At 43.7% G+C, this 22,296-nt stretch overlaps 1 protein-coding gene across 6 annotated transcripts in view; it reads left to right on the top strand.

Moving 5' to 3' along the window:
* Positions 1–21,570, top strand: part of LCOR (ligand dependent nuclear receptor corepressor) — a 145,402-nt gene extending 123,832 nt beyond the window's left edge. For all 6 annotated transcript variants that reach the window (XM_059169303.1, XM_059169305.1, XM_059169304.1 and 3 more), the window contains one exon: positions 6,748–21,570. In XM_059169303.1, coding sequence (XP_059025286.1) covers positions 6,748–11,080 — 4,333 coding nt within the window. In that variant the 3' untranslated portion in view covers positions 11,081–21,570. The remainder of the gene's footprint in view (positions 1–6,747) is intronic.
* Positions 21,571–22,296: the final 726 nt, after the last annotated feature.

The raw sequence follows: 22,296 nt of genomic DNA, 5'->3' as shown, positions 1-22,296 counted from the left end.
CACTATTTTTCTGCTTTGCACCTGAACAAGATGCTATCAGCAATCACCCAGGGTTTGAAAATACACACACACCCCTCCTCTGTGTTTTTCATTTCTAAGGGAATGATCATTCTCCTTAACCGCAGTTTTGAGAAGTGCTTTTTCTAAACCCAAATCCATTTAAATTCTATTTTGGATTTCAGCCACCTGCAAGTCAGGTATTAAACTGCCTGATTTTAAGAGGTCACTTTCTGTTCTGTGATCTTATGATCTTATTTCTCACATTTCTTTGTTACCTTTATCTACTGTACCCTTTTATGGTTTCTCCTAGTTCAGTTATGTGGAAGGAAAACTTGGCCGTTTCGTAGTTTAGAAGTTCAACTAAACTATCTATGGCTTTTGGAAAATCACCATATTCCATACTGCCCACCTTCTCCACTCCACACACAGACGTACACACTGTGGATGTTGTCGTAGTACTTGGAATATTCCTGTATCCAAGTATGTGACCCGCACATGTGAAACAGCCAGCCAAGGGTAGATACATTTCCCAGTGCAGAGCAAGGACTTGTCAGCTGACCTATCCACGCCCTTGAAAGACCAGAAAATAAGGAATTAGGGAACATAATTTCAGATTATTGTCTAGCAAAAAATACGCCTCTTCTTGCCTTGAGGGGAACTGATGATGCATTTTTATGTTTTCTTATATTTAAGTAGAAAAATCAAGCCAAATTAATCTACATCTCTTAACTATTTTGTCTGCTCTGTCAGGGGTTGTCTCGAGCTTTCTCTCCCTTTCCGTTTTCCCAGGACTGCCCTTCTCTGATGATCCAGACATCATGCAGTGTCTTCATTGATCTTTTGTATTTCGGTCATCATTGATGGTGCATTTGCCATCATGAGTTTTGTTGGAAGTTAGTAGATATTCGAGAGACTACCTAAAACCATCAATCCCAGAGTCTAGACTCTTAAAATTGTCCTTTCAACTCTCTGCCATCCCTCTTCTAATTTTATTTCTTTTAATTTATTTGATTATTTTTAAAATTTATTTTTATTTGTTTGACAGAGCATAGAAATGGGGAGCAGCAGAGGGAAGGGGAGAAGTAGGACCCTTGGATCATACCTGAGCTGAAGGCAGAAACTTAACTGACTGAGCTACCCAGGCGCCCCTCATTTTATTCTTTTACCCTAAGATAAGCATTGACAGTCCACCATTTACATTAACCATAGGAATGCTTTTCTTTGGGGACTTAAGTATTGCAGTATTGACCAAGTAGGCGAGTTCAGCTGTGTCTAACCTCTGATCTGGAAAAACATCATTGAGTAAATCATTATAGATAGGGTTGTGAAACAACACCTCACTCTTAAACTGTACCTTTCAGAGTTGTTATGAATATTATCTTATCCTTTGACCACACCCTTAAGACTTAGGCATTGAGCTGGGGATTTCTCTCCAAGGAGGCACTCAGAACTAATCCAGGCAGTTGGAAGTCAAGTTTCCCTCTCTTTATACACCCTACCTCCCGTTTCCCAGTCCCTGGGAGCTTACAGCTCTCTAGTGGTGAAGTATTTCTGATTGATAAATCATTTACTTAACTGTTACAGACTCCTGTTGTTAAGCAGGAAGAACATGAAATCAAATGAGCGATTTTGAAATCTGTGATGAATTATTGTTCTTATAAAGATCTTACCTGGTCAGGTGTGAGGGACATCCATCCTACCAGCTGTAGTCACTGAGGTACTACAGTGCTCCCCCTTCAGTCGAGTTGAGGGAATGGGCTGCAGGAAAGAAGCTGGACCCTCTCTTACTTACCTTCTTAGTGCCTGAGAGTGTTCTAAATCAGGGCAAATGCATATTTGGGCTCTTTCAAAGGCTTGAGACTATAGGAAAAAACGGAATAACTAGAAGCAAAGGTAAAGACTAACTGTTTAAAACCAGGCAGAAACTAGCCAGTTTTTTTAAAACTGCACCCCCTTTTAAAAAAAATGAAGGGGCGCCTGGGTGGCTCAGTGGGTTAAGCCCCTGCTTGGCTCAGGTCATGATCCCAGGGTCCTGGGATCGAGTCCCGCATCGGCTCTCTGCTCAGCAGGGGGCCTGCATCCCGCTCGCTCTCTGTCTGCCTCTCTGCCTACTTGTGGTCTCTCTCTCTCTGTCAATTAAATAAATAAAATCTTTTTAAAAAAATAAAAATAAAAAATAAATGAAAAAATTGTAATAGTATTAAATTTCAAGAAGTTGAGGTTAGCTTAAAATTAAACATTCAAATCATCTGAGATTAAAATTCATCTAAACCTAAGATCTTACTGAAAAATTTTTAGAGAAAAGGTAGGAAGCTTGACACGTTAGAGGCACAGTCAAAAGCGATTTTATTACTGTAGTTTAAAGTTAGCTATTAAAACAAGGCCATTTAATGACACTTGGACAAAGGTTAGTATTAATGTGAAGGTTTTCAGATCCAAGTGAAGCTACCGGTCCAGTTGCCTTCCAGAACATCTCAGATTCAGAATTTTAGATATACCTCAACTCTGTGTGTAAGAAAAGGAACTCATGAGACACATACCTATTGTAACAATCTCCAGCCCTCTGCTTCATTTCCTGTGTTCCTATCTCAGCAAATGAAGCTGCCCAGGAAGAAAACCCAGGAAGCATTCTTGATGCTTTTTCTCTCCCCTCATTTTTGCTCAGAAAAAACAGAAGAGCATGAAATGTGATCCCTGCCTGTTCCTTACATCTCAAGTAGCTCAGGTAGCTTACATTTGCTTGGAAAGCTAAGACAAAGACAAGTCAGTAAAAGAGACAAGATACAAGATGTATAGAATAAATATACATGATTCCTTATGATTGCCAATGTAGTTTGCAAACCCCTATGGCTTAGGATTTCAGGAAAAGGTGCAGTCACTCCAGGTGGAGTTTGTTTTGAGGTGGCCCAGGAACTAACTGATGAAGAGCTCCCTACTTCTTGCTCTGATGACCTGTGGTTCACCAGTATGTTCTCCCTGATCCTTTTTGCCAGGAAAACGCACCTACAGATGACCCTTTGTTAATGTCTCTTTTATGCAAGGTTGCCATTTACAGTTTTAATCTTCTTGCCTCCTGGACTCCCTCTCTGATGCTGTTTTTCAGCACCCGAATGCTGTACTGCTGTTCTAGGTTTGGTGGGTACTGATGTTTCTGCAGTACGTGTGCCTTGGTTGTGAAGACCCCATTTACCCTTTCCGTAGTGCTGTGAAACAGATTCATACTTACCTGTAGTTGTCTGTCTTCTGGGACTAGCTCAGCCATATTGCCACAACCATTGCTTCAGGGGTGGTTTCATGGCCCTTTGGAAATCTTACTTAGTTGAGGCTAATTAAAATACTGAAGCACTATTAAATTATTAAAATATAGAACAGTAGCACATGTCTTATGACCATAAAAGAGGTTAGATCTCACCTGTGGATTAAGTATTACTCAGTTTTTTATTCCGTGTGAGCATCACTTTAGAAGAAAGTACTTTCTCAGTTTCTTTCAGAGCATTCTGTCCTCTTATTGCGTATACATCTTGATTTCATTAATCTGTAAGCATATTGTTAACCCCAAATACTAAAACCGACTTTCCAGAGCAAAGCCATAGGCATGGAACAGTGTCCAGATTTTCACACTTTGGTGATAATTATGCTTCTTAAGTTAGAGGGAAACATTTATCTCTAGTTTTTTCTGTAGTAAGATACCAGGATATTTCTTTATCTTTTTTGTAAACCTTGATCAACCCTTTTTTTACCTTTTTTCATGTATTGCTAACATGCACTTTTTGATGCATTGAAAAGGCAGTGATATCCCACTTTATAGTCACCTCTCTCAGAGACATCAGGAACACCTTCAAAAACTGAAAAATAAAGAGCATTGAGCAGTGAAATTGTTAGAAAATCCATGTACTTTACTCATAAAACTGTTCCTGAAGCCTTCATTCAGAATCTTTATTTTTATCTAAAGTACCAGTCTAGGACTTGAAGTAAGAAACACAGCTGCTATTTTGCAGCCAATTATAAGAAAGATTTAATAACATACAGACTGCCAGTGTGACTTTTTTGTATTAAGGGAGTCAGATTTACTTAATCGAATAGCGCCCAAAGCTATCTATGTATTTTAGTTCAGTATAATAAAACTAACAGCTATGGCACATGTAGGTGGCTCAGTAGGTTAAGCATCCATGTTTTGATTTCAGCTCAGGTCATGATCTCAGGGCATGAGGTCGAGCCCTGTGTCCAGCTCCACACTGGGTGTGGAGGCTGCTTAAGATTCTCTCTCTCTTGGGGTGCCTGGGTGGCTCAGTCATTAAGCGTCTGCCTTTGGCTCGGTTCATGATCCCAGGGTCCTGGGATTGAGTCGCATATCAGGCTCCTGCTCAGCGGGAAGCCTACCTCTCCCTCTCCCACTCCCCTCGCCTGTGTCCCCCCCCCTCTCTGTTAAATAAATAAATAAAGCCTGTGTCCCCCCCCCTCTCTGTTAAATAAATAAATAAAATCTTTAAAAAAAAAAATTCTCTCACACTGCCCCCTCCCCACCCCATTCACACATGCCCTCTCTCTCTTTCTCTCTCAAAAAAAATAAATAAACCACAACAGCTAAACTTTAATAATAGTGAACATGGTAAAAACCCTGAGTCATTAAGAAAGAAAAAACTATGTACAGAGGAGGATAATTTTAAAAGACTTCCATCAAAAATACTTTTTAGAATTTTATTTTATTTTTTTTTAAGATTTTCTTTTTTTTTTTTTTTTTTTAAGATTTATTTATTTATTTATTTGTCAGAGAGAGAGAGAGAGAGTGAGCGAGAGCGAGCACAGGCAGACAGAGTGGAAGGCAGAGTAGAGTGGAAGGCAGAGGCAGAAGCAGGCTCCCCGCGGAGCAAGGAGCCCGATGTGGGACTCGATCCCAGGAGGCTGGGATCATGACCTGAGCCGAAGGCAGCCGCTTAACCAACTGAGCCACCCAGGCGTCCCACTTTTTAGAATTTTAAATGTTTGGTACTTGAAGTGTAAACTTTATGTGGAAAATTCACTTTAGGTTGTGAGAAAGCATTAATGCACATCTCTGAGTTATTTTTTATTCAAGTATGTTTAATGTGACTGGCTGACACATTGGTCAATGGTAACTGATAACTTTGTAGGTTTTCCTTTGTACTAATCCTAAGTGGAAGAGGAGGCACCTCTGTTAAGACCAAAAATAGTTAAGTGTTCTGGCCAAGGTTACACAACTAGTAAGTGGCAGAACACTTGCTACTGTCTTACAATACTGTATCCTGTTACACATATTATGCTGTTGGTACCATCTGACAGACATAGCAACAGGGGATGAGGAAGGCAGGAGGCCAGGGACGGCTGTCTAAGGTAAGCTTTCCTGGAAAGTCACCTCATGGCTGGGAGATAAAGTCAGAGATTGAAGAAAAAGGAGAATTAGCTGGAAGATACTATCAAGTAACATCTGTTTAACACATGTTTACTAAACTGCCCTCAGTGCCCCGATGGTTTCATAGTCAGATAATCGTCTCCTTAGGGAGACTCAGGAAGATAGAGATTGACAAGTTGCATAAAACTCCAGAAAACTGGATGGCGTCCCTGAGTGTCTCAGTCAGTTAAGCCTCTGCCTTCAGCTCTGGTCCATGATCTTGGCGTCCTGGGATCAAGCCCTGGGTCAGGCTCCCTACTCAGTAAGGAACCCACTTTTCCCTCTCCCTCTGTCCTTCTCCCTGGCTTGGGCTCGCTTGCACTCTCTCTCAAATGAATTGTTTAAAAAACAACAAACCAAAAAACCCCCAGAAAATTGGAGCTCTCCAACTGCTTGAATTTAGTAAAACCAAGACATCTAGAAACACTCAGTAGCCCTTGACAACCCTCAGCTGTCTGAGTGGGACTTGCTTTTAGCTTATTTTGAGTGTAGGATCATCCTTGCCCGCCACCGCCCACTGTCCAGGTTAAACTTCAGAGTTGTCCTGCATAACTTACAGAAGTGGTTGTCTGATGTCGAATGACGTCTTGTGAAGTACTGTAAAATGCTTGTTGAAGGTAGGAGAATGTAGCAGGCGGGGCTTGACTGAGAAGACATCCGGCTGCCTCCTTGCAGTGACAGAACCTTGCAGTTTACAGTGGGATTTCCGGTTTCCTTGTTTAGAGCCTAGGAATCAGCAATTGCTTCTAACTCCATCTGTCATTGTGTCTGAAATGTGAAATTACAGATCTTAATTCTCATTGCCCCAGGAAGGGGGCAGAAAAGTTCCTGCATTACTGTTTGCAGAATTATAAGTCCAGCCAATTAGTCATGCTGAGAAACCATGTTAAAACTACAATTTCTTTAAGTCCAAAGTTTGCGATGTAGTGCGTCTGAATTTTTGTCAGTGTGGTGGACTTATAAATCAATGACTATTTAATAACAGGACTACTAAAACGAAAATGTATGTTAACTGACTAGAGTTAATAATGTGGCCAAAATTTTATTTTCGGAAAAATTCTTATCAATGATATTTCTTCTCTATAAGATAAAAATTATTATGAATGATCACTTTAAAAGTATGAAGGATGTTACTAAAATTTGGGAATATATCAGGACTGGCCTTATATTTTAATTAGGAAAATACTTATTAAATGAAATTTGTATGGGCGCTTAGAAGCAGTTTTAGAGTGTCTGTTCACTCTCTTTATAGCATGAGTAACATCTGGTGAATTTCATAATGTAAAAATGTTCTTCAGAAAATGACCATACTAATTTCTCCTTTCTCTTTGTCCATCTAGTGAGAACTCAGCAGAGGCGATAGCAGTAGATTCTAACAATCAGTCGAAGTCCCCACTGGAGAAGTTTATGGTAAAACTGTGCACTCATCACCAGAAGCAGTTCATCCGCGTCCTGAACGATCTGTACACTGAATCCCAGCCGGGCACTGAGGACCTGCGGCCTGATTCTGGAGCGATGGATGCATCCACGTGCAACGCTGGCTGTGCCCAGCTAGGCGCCAGACAAAAGGAAAAGGATGCTGCGTGTCTCGATAGGAAGTCTCCTCCTTCTGTAGATTTGTTCGTAGACTCATCAGACCCGCACAGCCCTCCACACTTAACAGAACAGGCCCTGAAGGAGCCTCCTCCTGAGATAAACTCTGCAGATGGAAGAGAGAATGCCTTGACTATTATCCAGAAAACTTCCTCTGAACATCCAACCACTAAACCTAATTCTGGTAGTTCAACGGATAGTTCCACTCTGGGATACCTCGCCGCATCTAATTCTTCCTCGATAAGCTTCCACCACACCTCTAAGAGCTTGGAGGGGCAAACCACTGGACAGGAGCAAGACACAAATGTGAAAATATGTGAGGATGGGGAAGACCATATGCAGAGCTCAGCTTTAGTAGAAAGTCTGATTGCAGTGAAAGTGGCACCTGAGAATAGTGAGGAGAGCAACAGCTGTATTGTTTCTCAAAGAAATTCATTCAAAGCTTTATCAGAAGAGGCTTGGGACTCAGGGTTTACTGGGAATTCACCTAGAACTGCTGACAAAGAGAATGCTTTACTCTGTAGCTCAAAAACACCTCTGCGCCAGGAGTTAGAGTCCAGTGAACAAGATTCAAGGCCAAAGCAAGAGAACCATCTTCACTCACTAGGAAGAAATAAGGTGAGTTATCATTTACATCCCAGTGATAAAGGTCAGTTTGATCATCCCAAAGATGGTTGGTTAGCTTCCAGCCCCATGCCAGCTGTCCACAAAGCATCTAATGGACATTCGCGAACCAAGATGATATCAACCTCCATTAAGACAGCTCGGAAGAGTAAGAGGGCATCAGGACTGAGGATAAACGATTATGATAACCAGTGTGATGTCGTTTATATCAGTCAGCCGATAACAGAGTGCCACTTGGAGAATCAAAGATCAATATTATCTTCTCGGAAAACAGCCAGGAAGAGTACTCGAGGATACTTCTTCAATGGTGATTGTTGTGAGCTGCCAACTGTTCGCACGCTGGCCAGAAATTTACACTCTCAAGAAAAAGCGAGCTGTTCAACAGTGGAGCCAGAGGCAGTGGTCACTGCCAAGCAGACCCTCATACTTTCCGTCCCTGGACCTGCTGTGGATGTGCAGTGTCCCAGAGAAGACGACCATGAAGAACCAAGTAAAGAAATAACCTCCCTCAAGGAAGGAGAAAGAGAAGCTTCCTCTGAAAAGGAATCTCAGGAGCCTGAGGTTTGCCCCATGACAAATAAACCAAATCCGAGCAGCTCTCCCAGGTCAGAGGAAATGACAGCCTCCAGCTTGGCATCGCCTCTCCCAGCTCATCTTCCCGAAGAGGACACGCCAGAAGGTAGCTCCATGGTCTCAACTCCCACAGCAAGTGGGGTGGCTTCCCCTGAACAAGATCAGCAACCAGTCCAACTGCTGGATATCAAGGAGGGGACTGTCATCCAAGACGGTCACCTGGTTTCCTCTGCTGAGAGTATTTCTGAGGGAGGCAGTGGCAATGTGGTTTCTAGGCCTCATTCTTCTCCTGAAATAGTCAGCAGAGAGGAGGGTCCTCTGGGCTTAGAAAGTCAAAGTCCGCCGGTGGGTTTGGAGCCTCCCCTGAGCCTGGGAAAAGCTGAAGACAACCAAAGCATCAGTACTGAGGCCAAGACTGAAGAAGACACTCAGGAGCTGGATACCTGCCCACCCTTGAAGGAAAGCAGCACTTTCACTAATGAAAACCCCAGAGAAATTGAGGACAGTGAGGCAGCAGTTGGTACAGGAAAATCAGAGGGACAGAGCAGTGATGTAAAACTTTGTTCAGAAAAAGATACGTCCGATCAAAACATTGATTCACCTGAAGAGAATGTGGACAAGAAGAAAAAAAGTAAAAAACTCCCTGAGGCCTCTGACAGGTGCCTAAGGAGTCAGCTTTCAGATCCTCCCTCTGCGGATAGGTGCCTGAGAAGTCAAAGTTCAGATTCTTCCTCTCCTTGTCCTGAGATCAAGATTTCTAAAAATCCTGGTATGAAACGTTCTAAAAAAGAAGGGTGCCCTGGGGAGACAGCATCTGAGGGCCTTCTGGCTGACGGCTTCCATACAAAAGGTCTGGAGGACACTGAAAACCCAGGTGTTGATGAAAATCCCTCTGAGAAAGACACTGAGCAGGAGGGTGAAGGAGGTGGGATCATCACCAGGCAGACTTTTAAAAACATGCTGGCAAAAGAAGTCAAGGGGGAAGAAGGAGATATTTTCCCCAGCAATGATCCCATAACCACAGTGGGCCAACCCCTGCCTGGAGAGAGACTGGAAATCTATGTTCAGTCTAAGTTAGGGGAGAAAAATGCTCATGACCCCTCCGAAAGTATTCCTTGTACTTTCCCAGAACAATCAAAAGAGAAGCCAGAACCAATTCCCACACAAGATCTGGAGGAGGTTGTGAATGAGGTCGGCACTGAAAACACCCAGTGTAAAGATGGTGAAAGTGACCTGCCGTCCAGTGCACTGGGCTTGTCAGGTAGTGGAAGTGGTGATGCTGCTGGGCCCCCAAAATGGGTACCGAGGCTTACAAGACTGACCTCTTCAACCTACAACCTAAGACATGCTCATTCTCTGGACTCCTCAGACACTGCAAGAGTGACTTCAGAAAAGGAAGCAGCACAAGGAAACCCAATGCCAAAGGAAGATGAAGCTTCGGAGAGTGGAGATCCCTTAGATGAGGAGGATGTGGACCCCGTGGTGGACGACCAGCCAAAGTTTGTGGAATGGTGTGCAGAGGAGGAGAACCAAGAGCTTATTGCCAACTTCAATGCCCAGTACATGAGAGTTCAGAAGGGCTGGATCCAGTTGGAGAAAGAAGCCCAGCCAACACCAAGATCAAGGAACAAGTCAGATAAACTGAAGGAGATTTGGAAAAGCAAGAAAAGGTCACGGAAATGTAGGGGTTCATTGGAGGTTCAAAAGTTTTCTCCTGTTCAGATGCTGTTTATGACAAACTTTAAATTATCTAATGTTTGCAAATGGTTCTTAGAGACTACTGAAACCCGGTCTCTGGTGATCGTGAAGAAGCTCAACACTCGTCTTCCAGGAGACATCCCCCCTGTCAAGCATCCTCTTCAGAAGTACTCTCCTTCCAGCCTGTACCCCAGTTCACTACAGGCTGAGCGCTTAAAAAAGCACTTGAAGAAATTTCCTGGAGCTACTCCTGCTAGGAACAATTGGAAAACACAGAAGCTCTGGGCCAAATTTCGAGAAAATCCTGACCAGGTGGAGTCAGAGGACACCAGTGATGTCAGCCTCGGCCCCGGTTCTGAAGACAGCGTAGAGGAAGTCAAGGAAAGACGAAGTAGCCATCCTCCCACAAACTCACCTACCCCAGCCAGTACCCGGATCCTCAGAAAATACTCCAATATTCGAGGAAAGCTGAGAGCCCAGCAATGTTTGATCAAGAGTGAGAAAATGGAAAGCCCGTTTGGGCAGGCTGTGGAAAGTAAACAGAGTTGTAAGAGTGTATGCATCAACCCTCTGATGTCCCCCAAGCTTGCTCTGCAGGTGGACGCGGATGGGTTTCCTATTAAGCCCAAGAGCACCGACGGAATGAAGGGAAGGAAAGGGAAGCAGATGACTGAAGTCTTGCCGAAAGCAGAAGTGCAGAATAAACGCAAGAGGACAGAAGGCGGCAGCACTCAGGACAGGAAGGACAAGGGACCGGTGGTGAAAGCCAGCAAAGACAAGCATCCTGATGGAACCACCAAAACGCCTGCTGCCAAGAAGCCAGCTGCAAGGGACAGAATCAGCCAACTGCCCAGAAAGACATCCTTAAAAGAGAATAAAGTGAAGATCCCTAAAAAGTCTCCTGGGAAGAACTGCCCTCCCTCTAGAAGGGAAAAAGAGAATACAAACAAAAGACCCACACAGCCCCCTGCCTCGGAGGCAGGGATGAAACCTGCAAAGCAAAAGGGGGCAGGTGAGTGCTCTTCCAGGCCGCAGAAAGCTGCCAGCAGGAAGCAGAGCAGCGGGAAGACTCGGGCCAGACCCTTGACAAAAACCCCGGAGAGCAGTGCAGCCCAGAGAAAGCGAAAACTAAAGGCAAAGCTGGACTCTTCTCACAGCAAACGGAGACGGCTGGATGCAAAGTGATCGGAAGGCTGGCAGCCACGAGTTAAAACTGTCCTGCAGAAGTAACCCTGCATTGTGCATTAACTAACTCTGCTTTTATAAGCTTATCCAGCCTTTCAAAGCTGCAGGTAACAGAGAACACCACAACTGAAGATGCCAGAAAATGCATCTCAGATGGGGAAGGGAACTTGCAGAGTCTTTCTCTGAGGCTGAGTAAGGGAAGTTATATATTATATTCTGATTGTTCCTTGGGTTTTAAACTTGGAACCAAGCAGTTTTAGTTTTTAAAAGTACAGTGCCTTATTTATCCTTTTTGTTTTTAAATTTACGAAAGCTAAAAAGCTGATCTATGTGATAAAGGCTTGTATTTTATACTTGATGCACAAGCACTTGTAGCCAAGAAGATCACCGTCATGCACAGAAAAGTAGCTTTTCAGCAGCCGCCCTGCAGCGTCTGTCCATGAGCAGATGCTCCTCTTTGCAAACCCAAGCAGTGAACTTCCCTCTCCGTCTTGTTTGTTTGTTTAAATGATATTCGAAAGCTAAACCAAATCATTTTTATGGTATGTGGAGATTGCAGAGGGAATTTATAATTATTATGATAGATGAGTATTTCTGTTACTCCTTTTTAAAAAAATCAGATTCATTATTGGTCACTCCTCCCACTTTTGACTTTATGTCATTTAAAAAAATGTATTCTAAATGATGCGCCCATGGGACAAAAGATGGGTCACAAGGTGTTACTATTGGGTTAGGACCTCTAAAAATTATTTACATCCCCCAGGTGATTTACATTACTGATTCTTACCATCCTTTTCATTTTTGGCCTTGCAAGCTTGCTGACATTCGAATAAGGCTTTTACCTGACTTCAGCAGGGGGGAAATGTAGGATTTTTTTTTTTTCATCTTGTAACTGTAACTTGACAATTAGGATGAGAGTGACTGTTCTAATCTTCTTTCTTACCCTGAATATTTCCATATTCGAAGAAAGCCAAGTTGTTATTTCCAGTAATAGAAAAGTTTAGGAGTTTGTGTTCATGTACATTTGGGTGCATTTGCCTGTGGTTATCAGCCACAGATGTTTCCCAGCCCCAGTACAGTAAAATTCTTTCTTCCCCATGCAGTGTGCTAGGGTGTTCATGAGCTGCATAAGTAGCACAGGCCAGATGGTTCAAATGTGGCCCAGGGTCTCTACATGAGGATCCGTAACACCAGTTTGGCGCCAGACTCAGAAAGGTCTAAACAGCACAGAGTCACGTGAAGGTCAGAGCAACCTTGCAGTTGGAGGAAGCAGCTCAGCATCTTGTAGCGGGGCCCACATCCCTCCTCCCACCTGGAGCTGATGTTCAGTTGGCTTGTCCCAATGTGAATGTACGTGTTTCGTGTTTCGAGTGGGTGTTAGCATTCTGACTGATGAGCACCGTACTGGTACTTAACACTTGGAGTATCACTCTTGCCTCTCTCACAGCAGGTTCTGTTCTTTGGCTCAAAGGTGAGAGCTGCAGTGTTTGTAACTAATGTTGTTTGCCTTTCCCGAATGACGCCTGAGGTGGTTGCATTAGTTTTACCTTGGTGCCTGTAACTTTGCTCCATTACAATGCAGTGTGTGCTCAGCATTTCCACTGGGCCACTCTGCAAAACAGGCTTGGTTGTGAAAGCTCCTCTGCTGTGCTCTGTCACAGAAGTAGGCTTGTATGGACAGGGGCTCCTCTGTCCTTTTTACTAAAACGTTTCCATTTAGATTGTTTAGGTAAACCCAGATGGACTTTTTTCATGCATAGTTCCATCAACTCATGATAAAACAGGGCTTCTACCCATTCTGTTAAAGGTTTGCTGTATATAATGAGAACTTCTGCTGACTGGATAGGACTGGAGAGAAAGTTCGATTCATGGGAAATTGAGAATTGTGTTGAATTTCATAGACTATCTTCAATGAAGCCTTGACTTTCTTTCCCTTTATGTCTCCTCTATCCCATGAGTCTCTTTTCTTTTTGTTTTAATATCTTTGACTTTGGCCATTCAAGAGCTACCTATATGAATGAAACTGCTGAGTGTGTATGTTGGGCAGCCCTTTCTCAGCATTAAGTTGCACAGAAGCATTAGTATGTTTTGAGTAGGTTCGGTTAATCTTTGAAAGTGGTTTTGAAGTTATTAAGAAATATTCTCATATAGTCGTCACTGGATCCTGTTTTTGTGGTGACTTCAACAGCCGAGGTTTGCTGAGGCCACATGTGCTGACTCGAGGTGCCCCCCTTAGCGGCACGCAGATAGATGCCTTGTAGCGCTGCTTGGATGAGGTTCGGGAGAGGTATGAGGCAGTGAGCAGCTGCAACCCATCCAGTTCCAGGCTTATAACACATTCCATTACCTTCCTAAGTTCTTTTTCATTTTTAAAAGCGTGTTTCAAGATAATAGCCTTTTCTGTCATTTTAGGCAGCAGTTGAGAAAAGGTATCAATGTGTATGCATTTTTTTATATATATATACACTGCAGTGGTCATCTTTAAAATCAGCTTAACATTTTAGAGTAGTGACAACACTTCAATAGACTGAGAGTCTACATAATTAGAACACTTAAAAGTTTAGAGGTATTTTTATATTTGTTGAATCTCATTTTTGCTGAGTCAGTTAATTTTGCTAATAGCAGAAGGGGGAACAAATGAACTTGAGGGCTGGCTCTGAAATGCCCTTTTACACTTACAACTGATGTTGTCTAGCTGCTCCTAGACACCTCCAAGCCAGACCTGCAGCTGACTCAAGTCTCCCCTGGTTTTCCCTGTCTTGCAAAGACGTCCTCTTTATAGCTGTCGTCACAGTATGGCTGGCCACCAGATGCAAAGGCAGTCTGTCCCACATTCCAGATTCCAAATCACAAAAGAATTCTGCTCCTGGGGCTAGCACCATGACTGACCCAGCACCAGAGCTGAAGTTGCTGACCAGAGAACGCTGGTATTACCTCTGAGCTTCTGGGAGAGCTCCAGGGAAGCAGTCTCAGAAGCTCTACCTTAGCTCCCCAGAGCTGGGCTCTCTTTGGGAGATCCCATCTTCTGGCTCCCACTTCCTGGCCCCTAAGGCTCCCTGGGTTTGGGAGGACAACATGCAGACCCTCCCTAGTCAGGGCCCAGAGCCTCACCACAGCGCTCCCTCAGACCCCAAGCAAGCTACAGCACACATGGAGGCAGCCACCCTTTATTCTGCTCTTAAGGCTTCCTGCACAGGAACGTCACTACTGTCTGTCAGTCTGTAGTTGCTAGATCCTTGGGGCCCATAGGTAAGCCAGTTCTGTCACATCTGTATTTCAGTAAAGATTTCTACACAACCCTTCTCTGAAAACAATAATCTTGGGCTGTGGGTTTGGTTCTTGAGGTAGTATGGATAGGAGAGGTGCATGTCGCATCCCTTCACAGATGTGGTGCTCCTGATGGGCTCCTCTGTGCACTTCTCAATGTTCATGTAGGATATCAGTGGAACATGTCACTTCAAGACAGTTGCTTTGAACTGAAGTTTGGTCTCTTTCCTGCCTTGTGATGGATTGTGTAGTAAGGGCTGTAGCTGTTACTTTCCTCTCTGGGCGGTGTCTTGCTGATTGAAGGACCTGAGAGCTAAGTAAGAAAGGACAGCATGCGACACAATGCAGACATCACCCTCCATGAGTCTGGTGGCTTGTCACCACACCTGGGACTATTTTGGAATTTCCCAGGGTGCTGGGTCCAGGAACCACCCCCGTTCCTTTTGGTTTCCTGTCAGCCCACACAAGCCATCTTTTTTACAGACACCCTATCAAGGGTCTGTAGAATATGGGCTGGTCGCTCTTTTGTAAATAAAAGTTTATTGGAACATAGCCATGCCCGTTTGTTTATGTATCTTTCATAGCTGCTTTCCAGCACAGCAGAGTATCTACAACAGAGACCATATGGTCTGCAAAGCTGGAAAGATTTACTGTCTGGGCTTTTCAGAAAAAAATTTGCCAACCTTCCTTGCTTAAGAAAATAATCCTTTTTCAAGAACAAACTTTGCATGGTTGATCTTTCAATCTTTCTTTTGCCTCCCCGTCCTTCTTTTCTTTTCTTCTTTTTCCTCCTTATCTTCCCTCAGTTTTGTTCTTCCTTTTATATTTCTTTCTTTCTCCTTGCTGCAAAAGAGACATGGTGTGTTGTTACAGCACACTGAATACATCTCCTAACACCTGAGCTGCTGCAGCCTCACATCTGCCTTGTCCAAGCTGCCCACAGTGAGGCCTCCGGCAGCCTCCAGAGTCAGGCCCCACAGGTGAGGAGGGCTTCAGAGTTCTCCCTGCAGCCCAGGCCTCTCATTTCACTCTGTCCTTATCTTAAGACCTGACTCTGGCTTCACATCTTGAGTGTTCCTCAGACAAGCCAAGATTTGGGTTTTGTTTGTTTGTTTGTTTTCAAAATTAATTGAGAATACTTTAGTTAGAGGCTCAGTTTTCTGAGCCCCATGTTTAGGGAAAATACGGAAAAGGCCTTTTCACAGAAGGAAAACAAAGTGCAGTCACTAACCCAAAGTACTCATTATATAATGTTTTTGACCAACTTCTAGGAGAATAAAAATGTATCAGTACTGATAGTTTTTTAGTCACATGCTCTCCTTTCAAAATAACTTCATTAAAGGCAAACCAACAAATAAAAAAAAAATAGGGGCTTGCTTTGAACATGCTTTTAGGAAAGAATAGGAAATTGGAGCACATTAGAACCTGAGTATGACTGCAAAATTGTCCATTGTGTCTTTGGGTAAAATCCAGTCGGCCTCCAAGCTGTTGGTCTTTCCTCTCCCCAACAAGTCAAGGACAAGCTTCTGTACTATTCTGCAAATTAAGTTGAATATCGGGCTAGTGAAAAAATTTCTGTTAGTGGCCCCAGAACAGTGATGATTTCAATTATTTTGAAACGGTTAATTATTATTTTGACTTCTCAGCTATTAATTTTTGTTTTCTTATGGCTTGATGTCCACTGAAATGCTGGAATTTTTTCCTACAAGTATGAAATCGTGTCTATGTATATCTCATTGGGAAGGCAGTCCTCACACGCTCAGCAGTAAGCATTCTTCCCCAGCTTGCTCCCAAATCCTTTTCAGGGAAGAAATGAAAATCAAAAGATTATTGTATTTAAAACAAGCAGAATTGTGGAAAGCCTTTTGAAGCAACCTTCAATAAAGTTCATCCCTTGAAATGTCAGAACAAACTGCTGTTCTACAGTGGACAGATTGGAAGACTTGAAGGTCTGACCTCTCTCCTTGAACGATATTAAGTCATACTCAGGCAGAAACCCAGAGCTCTCTGATGCTGCTTCCGACTTCGGGCTTTGCCCTGTTGTGCCGGGGGACCCAGAAGACCACCTGGGGCATTTCTGCAGATAGTATGCTTGCTCATGCTTTTGCTCTTGGAATTGAGCCAGCACTGGTCAGTTCCTTCCATTACCTCCCATCTGCCTGAACTTCCCTTTCCCAGAGCACTGGTGGTGTACTGCTCGGTGCTCAGGTGACATCCTTGTCTTCGGGGTTCAGTGGGGCAGCTGTGTGGTTATGCCCACCTGGCAAGCACAGTGATGCACAGAGGCTTTCTCCCCTACCTGAGACCAGTCCACGTCACACAAGGTACTCAGCAGTAGGCAAGGTATGTGAAAGAACAGGTTGCCTATGAAACAGCCAACAACAGCAGCAAAAAACAGGTGTTTAAGGTTTTATAATATACCAGAGGTTGGAGGAATGCATTTTACCTTTTTAAAAAAAAGGATTGTGTTAAAAAAATAAATAACCGGGACTTACTGTGTAGCTGACACAGCCTAAAATATAAAATATCCACCACCTGGCTATTTACAAAAAAGGTTTCCTGGCCCTTGTAGTGTGTCATTTGAGGTCAGTTGTGCAGTTAGGCACAAACGTTTTTCCTGCATTCCAGCCTCGCACCGTTTCTGTCCTTTCAGACGGCGGGGAGCATCTTGCCACGCCGTCTCGGCACACAGCCGTTCTCGCACGCTACTTTGTGAGCAATGCTTGTGCGCTAAAGAAAACATATTCCCCTTCGTTGATTGAGTATTTGTTGAATCATGATCTCATCTAGTAGGATAAGTAGTTAAAACTAGAAGTACAACGTCTTTTAAGTCTTCCTCTGTGGCAAACAAATTTAGTAATGGACCTGAAGCCGAAATAGTGCCTCTCCTGGCCAGCCCTAGTGGGCTCCTTTCAGCCCCAGCGCTCTCCTTTTCTTTTCTGTGTACAGTATATTTGCAAGCTCGCTCCCCAAGCTTCGGTCACTATTTGTGAATATAACTGGCCGGCCTGGGCCTGTTTGAACCTCGAATCCAGCCTAGCCGTTCTTCGCTCTCCTAGAAACACCAGCATGTTGATGGCCCTGGTTGGCACACCAGCAGCTGTAGCCTGAAGCAGCTCAGAGCCCTCCGGCCTGGCTCGGCTCATTTGGGGGAGCCGTCCTAGACATCTCACCTCTTCCCTCTCTGCTTAGGCCACCCAGCCCCCTTCCAGGAGGTGTCTTCTTGGAAACGGTCTCCCGTCTCCTGAGCACGTCATTGACCACAGACGTGTCATTCTAGAAGCGTCTTTCTCTCCGTAACTCTTTTTTTTCCTTCTAGAATTTAGCGGTTGGGTCCGGATGCTCCTCAGTTTATCAGCTTTTCAGCCCACTTGTTTTCTACAATCTGCACTTCATGCTTCTCACTGCTGAAGCTGTATGTAGTATTTGGGAGGTGTGTGTGTGGGAAAGATGCTCTACAGACAAGATGCGCATAATTTTGTATATTTATACCACAGGGATTTGTTTTAGAGCCGCTGTAGCTTAAGGCTATTAGTTTCACCAGTGTTCTAGGAGACTGTGATATGGACTATGGTTTCAAATACGTTATATAATACATAGTTAGTTATACACCACACCGTGGAATTTATTTCACTGTGTAAATAGTGATATTTTCCTGTTCAAATGCTTCTATAGAAAATATTTATTTTAACAACAAAAAATTAACTGTCAAAAGGGCTTTCCAAAAAAGTGTTCTTTCTAGCCACTCATCTTCCCCAATTACCGTGCTCATCCATTAAACCCCCAAACAACATCGTGAAGGCAGAGGGTGCAGCCTTGAAACCTTCCCTCTGTTTGGGCATATGCAATGTGGATTGGGAACCTGAGTGCTTCCCCCCACTGCCATCCCATCCCAGAACAAAGTGGGTCTCCTACCACCGGTATGGCTGTGCCAGGCATGGCACCAGGGCTCGCCTGAAGCAGCCCACATTTTGCATACGCAGTTAATATCTTCCGACTGTCCAACAGCCTGTAGAGGGAAATGAGCCTTAGTTGTAACCCCAAGGAAATCCAAACCCATACCTGTGGGATATGGAGAAACCACTGGCTGCCTAAAGAAAGCATTAAGATAGGTTTTAGTCTTTCTCATGTTTGTGAAAGACACACACCTATTCACAGTCATTAACCATGGGAGATAAGCGTGTTTCCTTCTGCACCTTGGCAGCACTCACGGGCACCTCAACTCTCCTCCTCCCTGTCTCAGCAAGCATCTGTGCAGACGTGGGCCAGTCCCACCCGCAACCCGTGGTTACAGAATGAGACCGTCTGTTCTAAGATGTGTGCAGCTTTTTACTTCTCAGGAGTCTTGGTCTGTGATTCACAGCACCCCTAGATGTAAAGGAACTGATGGCTTTATGATCATGTTCCTCTTCCCTGTGCCCCATTCCTGGGCACCTCTGTTGAGTTGTGATTCTTGTTCCGCCCAGCGGCTGGACTGAGAACCGAGGCTCTGGGACCGCAGAGTGCTTGGGACTGGGCACACGGGGGGGTTTGTCCTCCAGTTGAATTGTAATTTGCATGTTTTCTAATGGCCTCTCTTTTTTCTAACAAATGAGGAGGACACTTGAACAGTAATGCTGGAGAATGTTTTTTCTAAGTTACTATTTGTAAGCAAATCTGATTTTAAGATGAAATGTGAAAGGGTAACTAGGTGCCAGGGAATTTAGCACTGAACTAAACAGTCAACACTTTTTTAACCTTTGCAGGAGGAAATAGATTTTGCTCTCATCTAATGTTCACAAGAAGTAATGTTGTAAATAGTTTTTAAAAATATTTATTATGTGTGCTGTATACAGATTCACGTTCTGAGTGGTGTTGGTCTGCACTGTAGTATTGTAGAAGGATATATTTTGAGCAGTGGACTTACTTTCATAACACAGTTCACACATGGAGAAAGAACAGAAACCAGCAGGTTGAGAGCTGTTTGGGGCATTTGATCTGTAATGCTATATCAATCCAAGCTTTAACTGCCCCCTCTTCTCTTCTGGTTATGTTATATGTTATATATATTATACATACATACATATATGTATGTATATTATATATGATAAACTGGTCAGTTCCCAGATCTGCAGAGCAGATTTCCAGGTGTTCTTTCTGATGTGTTGCGCATAAGCAATAAGATCCTAGGAAATAACATTTATTCTGGGCTCTGCGTTGGCCCTTGTCTCAGAGGATAGGGTGGGGGTAGAACAGCTCTTGCTAAGACCTCTTGCCTTTGCCGGAGAGGTGGCTATACTTGAATTGTTGCTTCTGTTTGTCTGCACGCTGCTTCTTGTCATACAACTCTAGCAATGGATGAGAAATCTGCCAGCACCAGACACATCAAAATTTGGGCATGGAGATTGAAAAATGATCATTTTTCCATGAATTTGTAGGGCTTCTAGAATCTAGTTGAGGCAAAGCTCATTTGGCTGTAAACATAAGAATTTTTTATGTTAGGAATTTAAATTGCCAGCTAAAAGTCCTTTGAGTCTTTCTGCCCTGCCTTTGAAGATTAAGCCCATTTCCTGGGGTCCTCCTCTGTGCCTGGGTTTGAAATGTCTGGGGTAAAAACCCTTTAGAGCTGAGCGAGGCAGGCAGTCCCTCTTCCATGGCTTCCAGCGTGTCCAGTTCCGCAGCTTTCTGAGCTGTTTAGCAGCCTCTCCTGTGACCATCCTAAACTTTATGAAAAATACCCCACACCCAAATAACCATGAATAGAATAATGTAGTTTTTTAGACTTTTTGGATATGTCTTCTCTTTTGTATTTATGATGGTGTTTGGAATTTTTCACTAGTGTTTTTTTAGATTGAAGTGGGTGCGTTAGGATAAAACTTTCCATTGCTGAGCCTGAAAGCAAGCAAGAGGAAAGAAACTGACCTATATTGTGTCATTGGGAAGGTGACTACTCGTGGTGGTGGGAGGGCGGGGAGGGGGCATTGTAGATTATGTGGGAGTAAAATAGAACTATGGCCTGAGGCTCCCCAAGTATTATTACCTTGTAATAAATAATCCCCTTATTAGCCTCACTTAATCTCAATAGAAGCCTGCTGTTTACCCTCAGGGAACAAGTAGTTTTCAAAATTGAGCTCCTCCAAGGTCACTGGCCAGTGCCTGTGTGGAGGCACTGGTCGTCTTTGTGAACTCATGGCATTATTTTCCCATATGCATTATGATACTAAGAAATTCAACCCCAACCTGTATGAAAAGCACAGCCCAGGGTCCTACTTCAGGCTAGAGTCAATGCCTTTCAGGGGCCAGGGGGGCATAGGAGGCCCATGCAATTTAACTGAAGCTCAGGTGCCGTGTTGGGTTTTTATTCTTTTTAGGCCACAACCCTTCAGAATGAGATTAGGGCAGGGGCTGCTGATCCGGCTGTGGATCCAGGGAGCTCTAAGATGAATCTCTACCGTTCCTTTAAGGTCTTTCTGGTTCCTCCCAGTGTTGTCATTGCCGAGGTCAATCTTGTAGTTGTTCAGATGTGCTCCTTTTTGCTGTCTTGTGAGTCTTAGCCAGTGATCCAGATGCCCAAGGAGAGAGTCTCCGGAGGGCCTAGCCCCTGTCCAGTACCAAGCGTGTGCTCCTAACCTATGCGAAGGTGGTCTTTCCAAAAGCAGTGAATTGAGAAACTCTGCAGATGGTAATCTGGATGATCAGCGTGTATCTCTTGGGCCTGGATTTCCATGATGTTAGTGAGTGTAGGAAAATACTGTGTCTTTAATGGATGAAAATTCAATGTATGCTGTGAATTTGTTGGTTTGAAACATTGAAAAATTTTCATTAGACAATGTTTACATACCTCACCTGAAGAACCTTTGAGAGTGTATATATGAAATTTAAAAATATATTAAGTTGCTTTAAAACAATATGTATAGCTATAAAAGTTGGAGTTATTTTAACTTTGAATATGTACCACGTCTCTTAAATATTGGAATCTGTGGATTTTTTTGTGCTTCTGTGTTTTACTTTCCTATTAGGCCATATAGGAAACTGTGTTCTTGTTACTGGTAAAGGGGCCCTCACTGAAATCCAAGCTTGGAAGGATTTCCTTTGTTGTTTCAGATTTTCTTGTTTGGGTTTGAGGGATGGGGTATGGAACTAGAGGATGTGTGGGAGGGATTTCTCTAACATTGACATCTATTCCATGAGCTTTTTCTAGGCGCTTATTTTATTGCAGCGTATTAAACTTCTTTGATATTAAAGTGTGTTTGTGTAGTTACTGGAGAGGGAACAGAATGCATGGAAGCCCAGTATTACACTTGCAGCCTCTGGCGAAGTTGAGAAGTTGCCAGAAGGAACAAAAAGCAATACTTCTTTGTACTTTTGCCTCAACCCCGGTGTTGGGACTTAACGGAGCACTGTTTGGTAGATCTGTGGCCATTTTGTGAGGTATGCCTAACTTCAGGGGCAAGAGAACACCATGGATGAATCCTTGGGAATTCCCACCGCAGACTTGGAAAGGTGCCCGTGCTTCATCCTAGGGGCAGAGAGCAGCTGAGCCAGGTAAGCCACTGTTAAATTTGGGGGTGATCCGTACAGCCCCCGAGGAGGGCTGCCCCCATTCTCTAGAGTCCATTTGGGGCCTGGCAGAAAGCTGGCAGGAAATTCCTGCATTTCCTAGCCTTGTGACCTGTTCCACTGTATTCTTTCAGTTCTGCTTGAGCGGGGTCCATGTAAGCATCCAGGGGACAGTGATTCCTGTGGAATCAGCCATGATTTCATTAATAAATTAGAGGATGGTGGCCACTGACACACAGAACTATATCCAGTAAACATAACCCTGCAGCTGACAATCGGGCTACCTCTCAGCCTGGATTAGGAGAGACCTCCTGTTCCGTGTTAGGACTTTCCATTGTTAAAAGAGACTTCTTTTCCTCCCATATTGATCCTACGGTAGAATATCTAGACTGTATCTCAGAGGTGCAGAC

The sequence above is a fragment of the Mustela lutreola genome, chromosome 4 (genome assembly GCF_030435805.1).
Source record: "Mustela lutreola isolate mMusLut2 chromosome 4, mMusLut2.pri, whole genome shotgun sequence".
NCBI lineage: Eukaryota > Metazoa > Chordata > Mammalia > Carnivora > Mustelidae > Mustela > Mustela lutreola.
The sequence above is the reverse complement of the archived record's forward strand: the minus strand, read 5'-3'. Positions and strand labels throughout refer to the sequence as shown.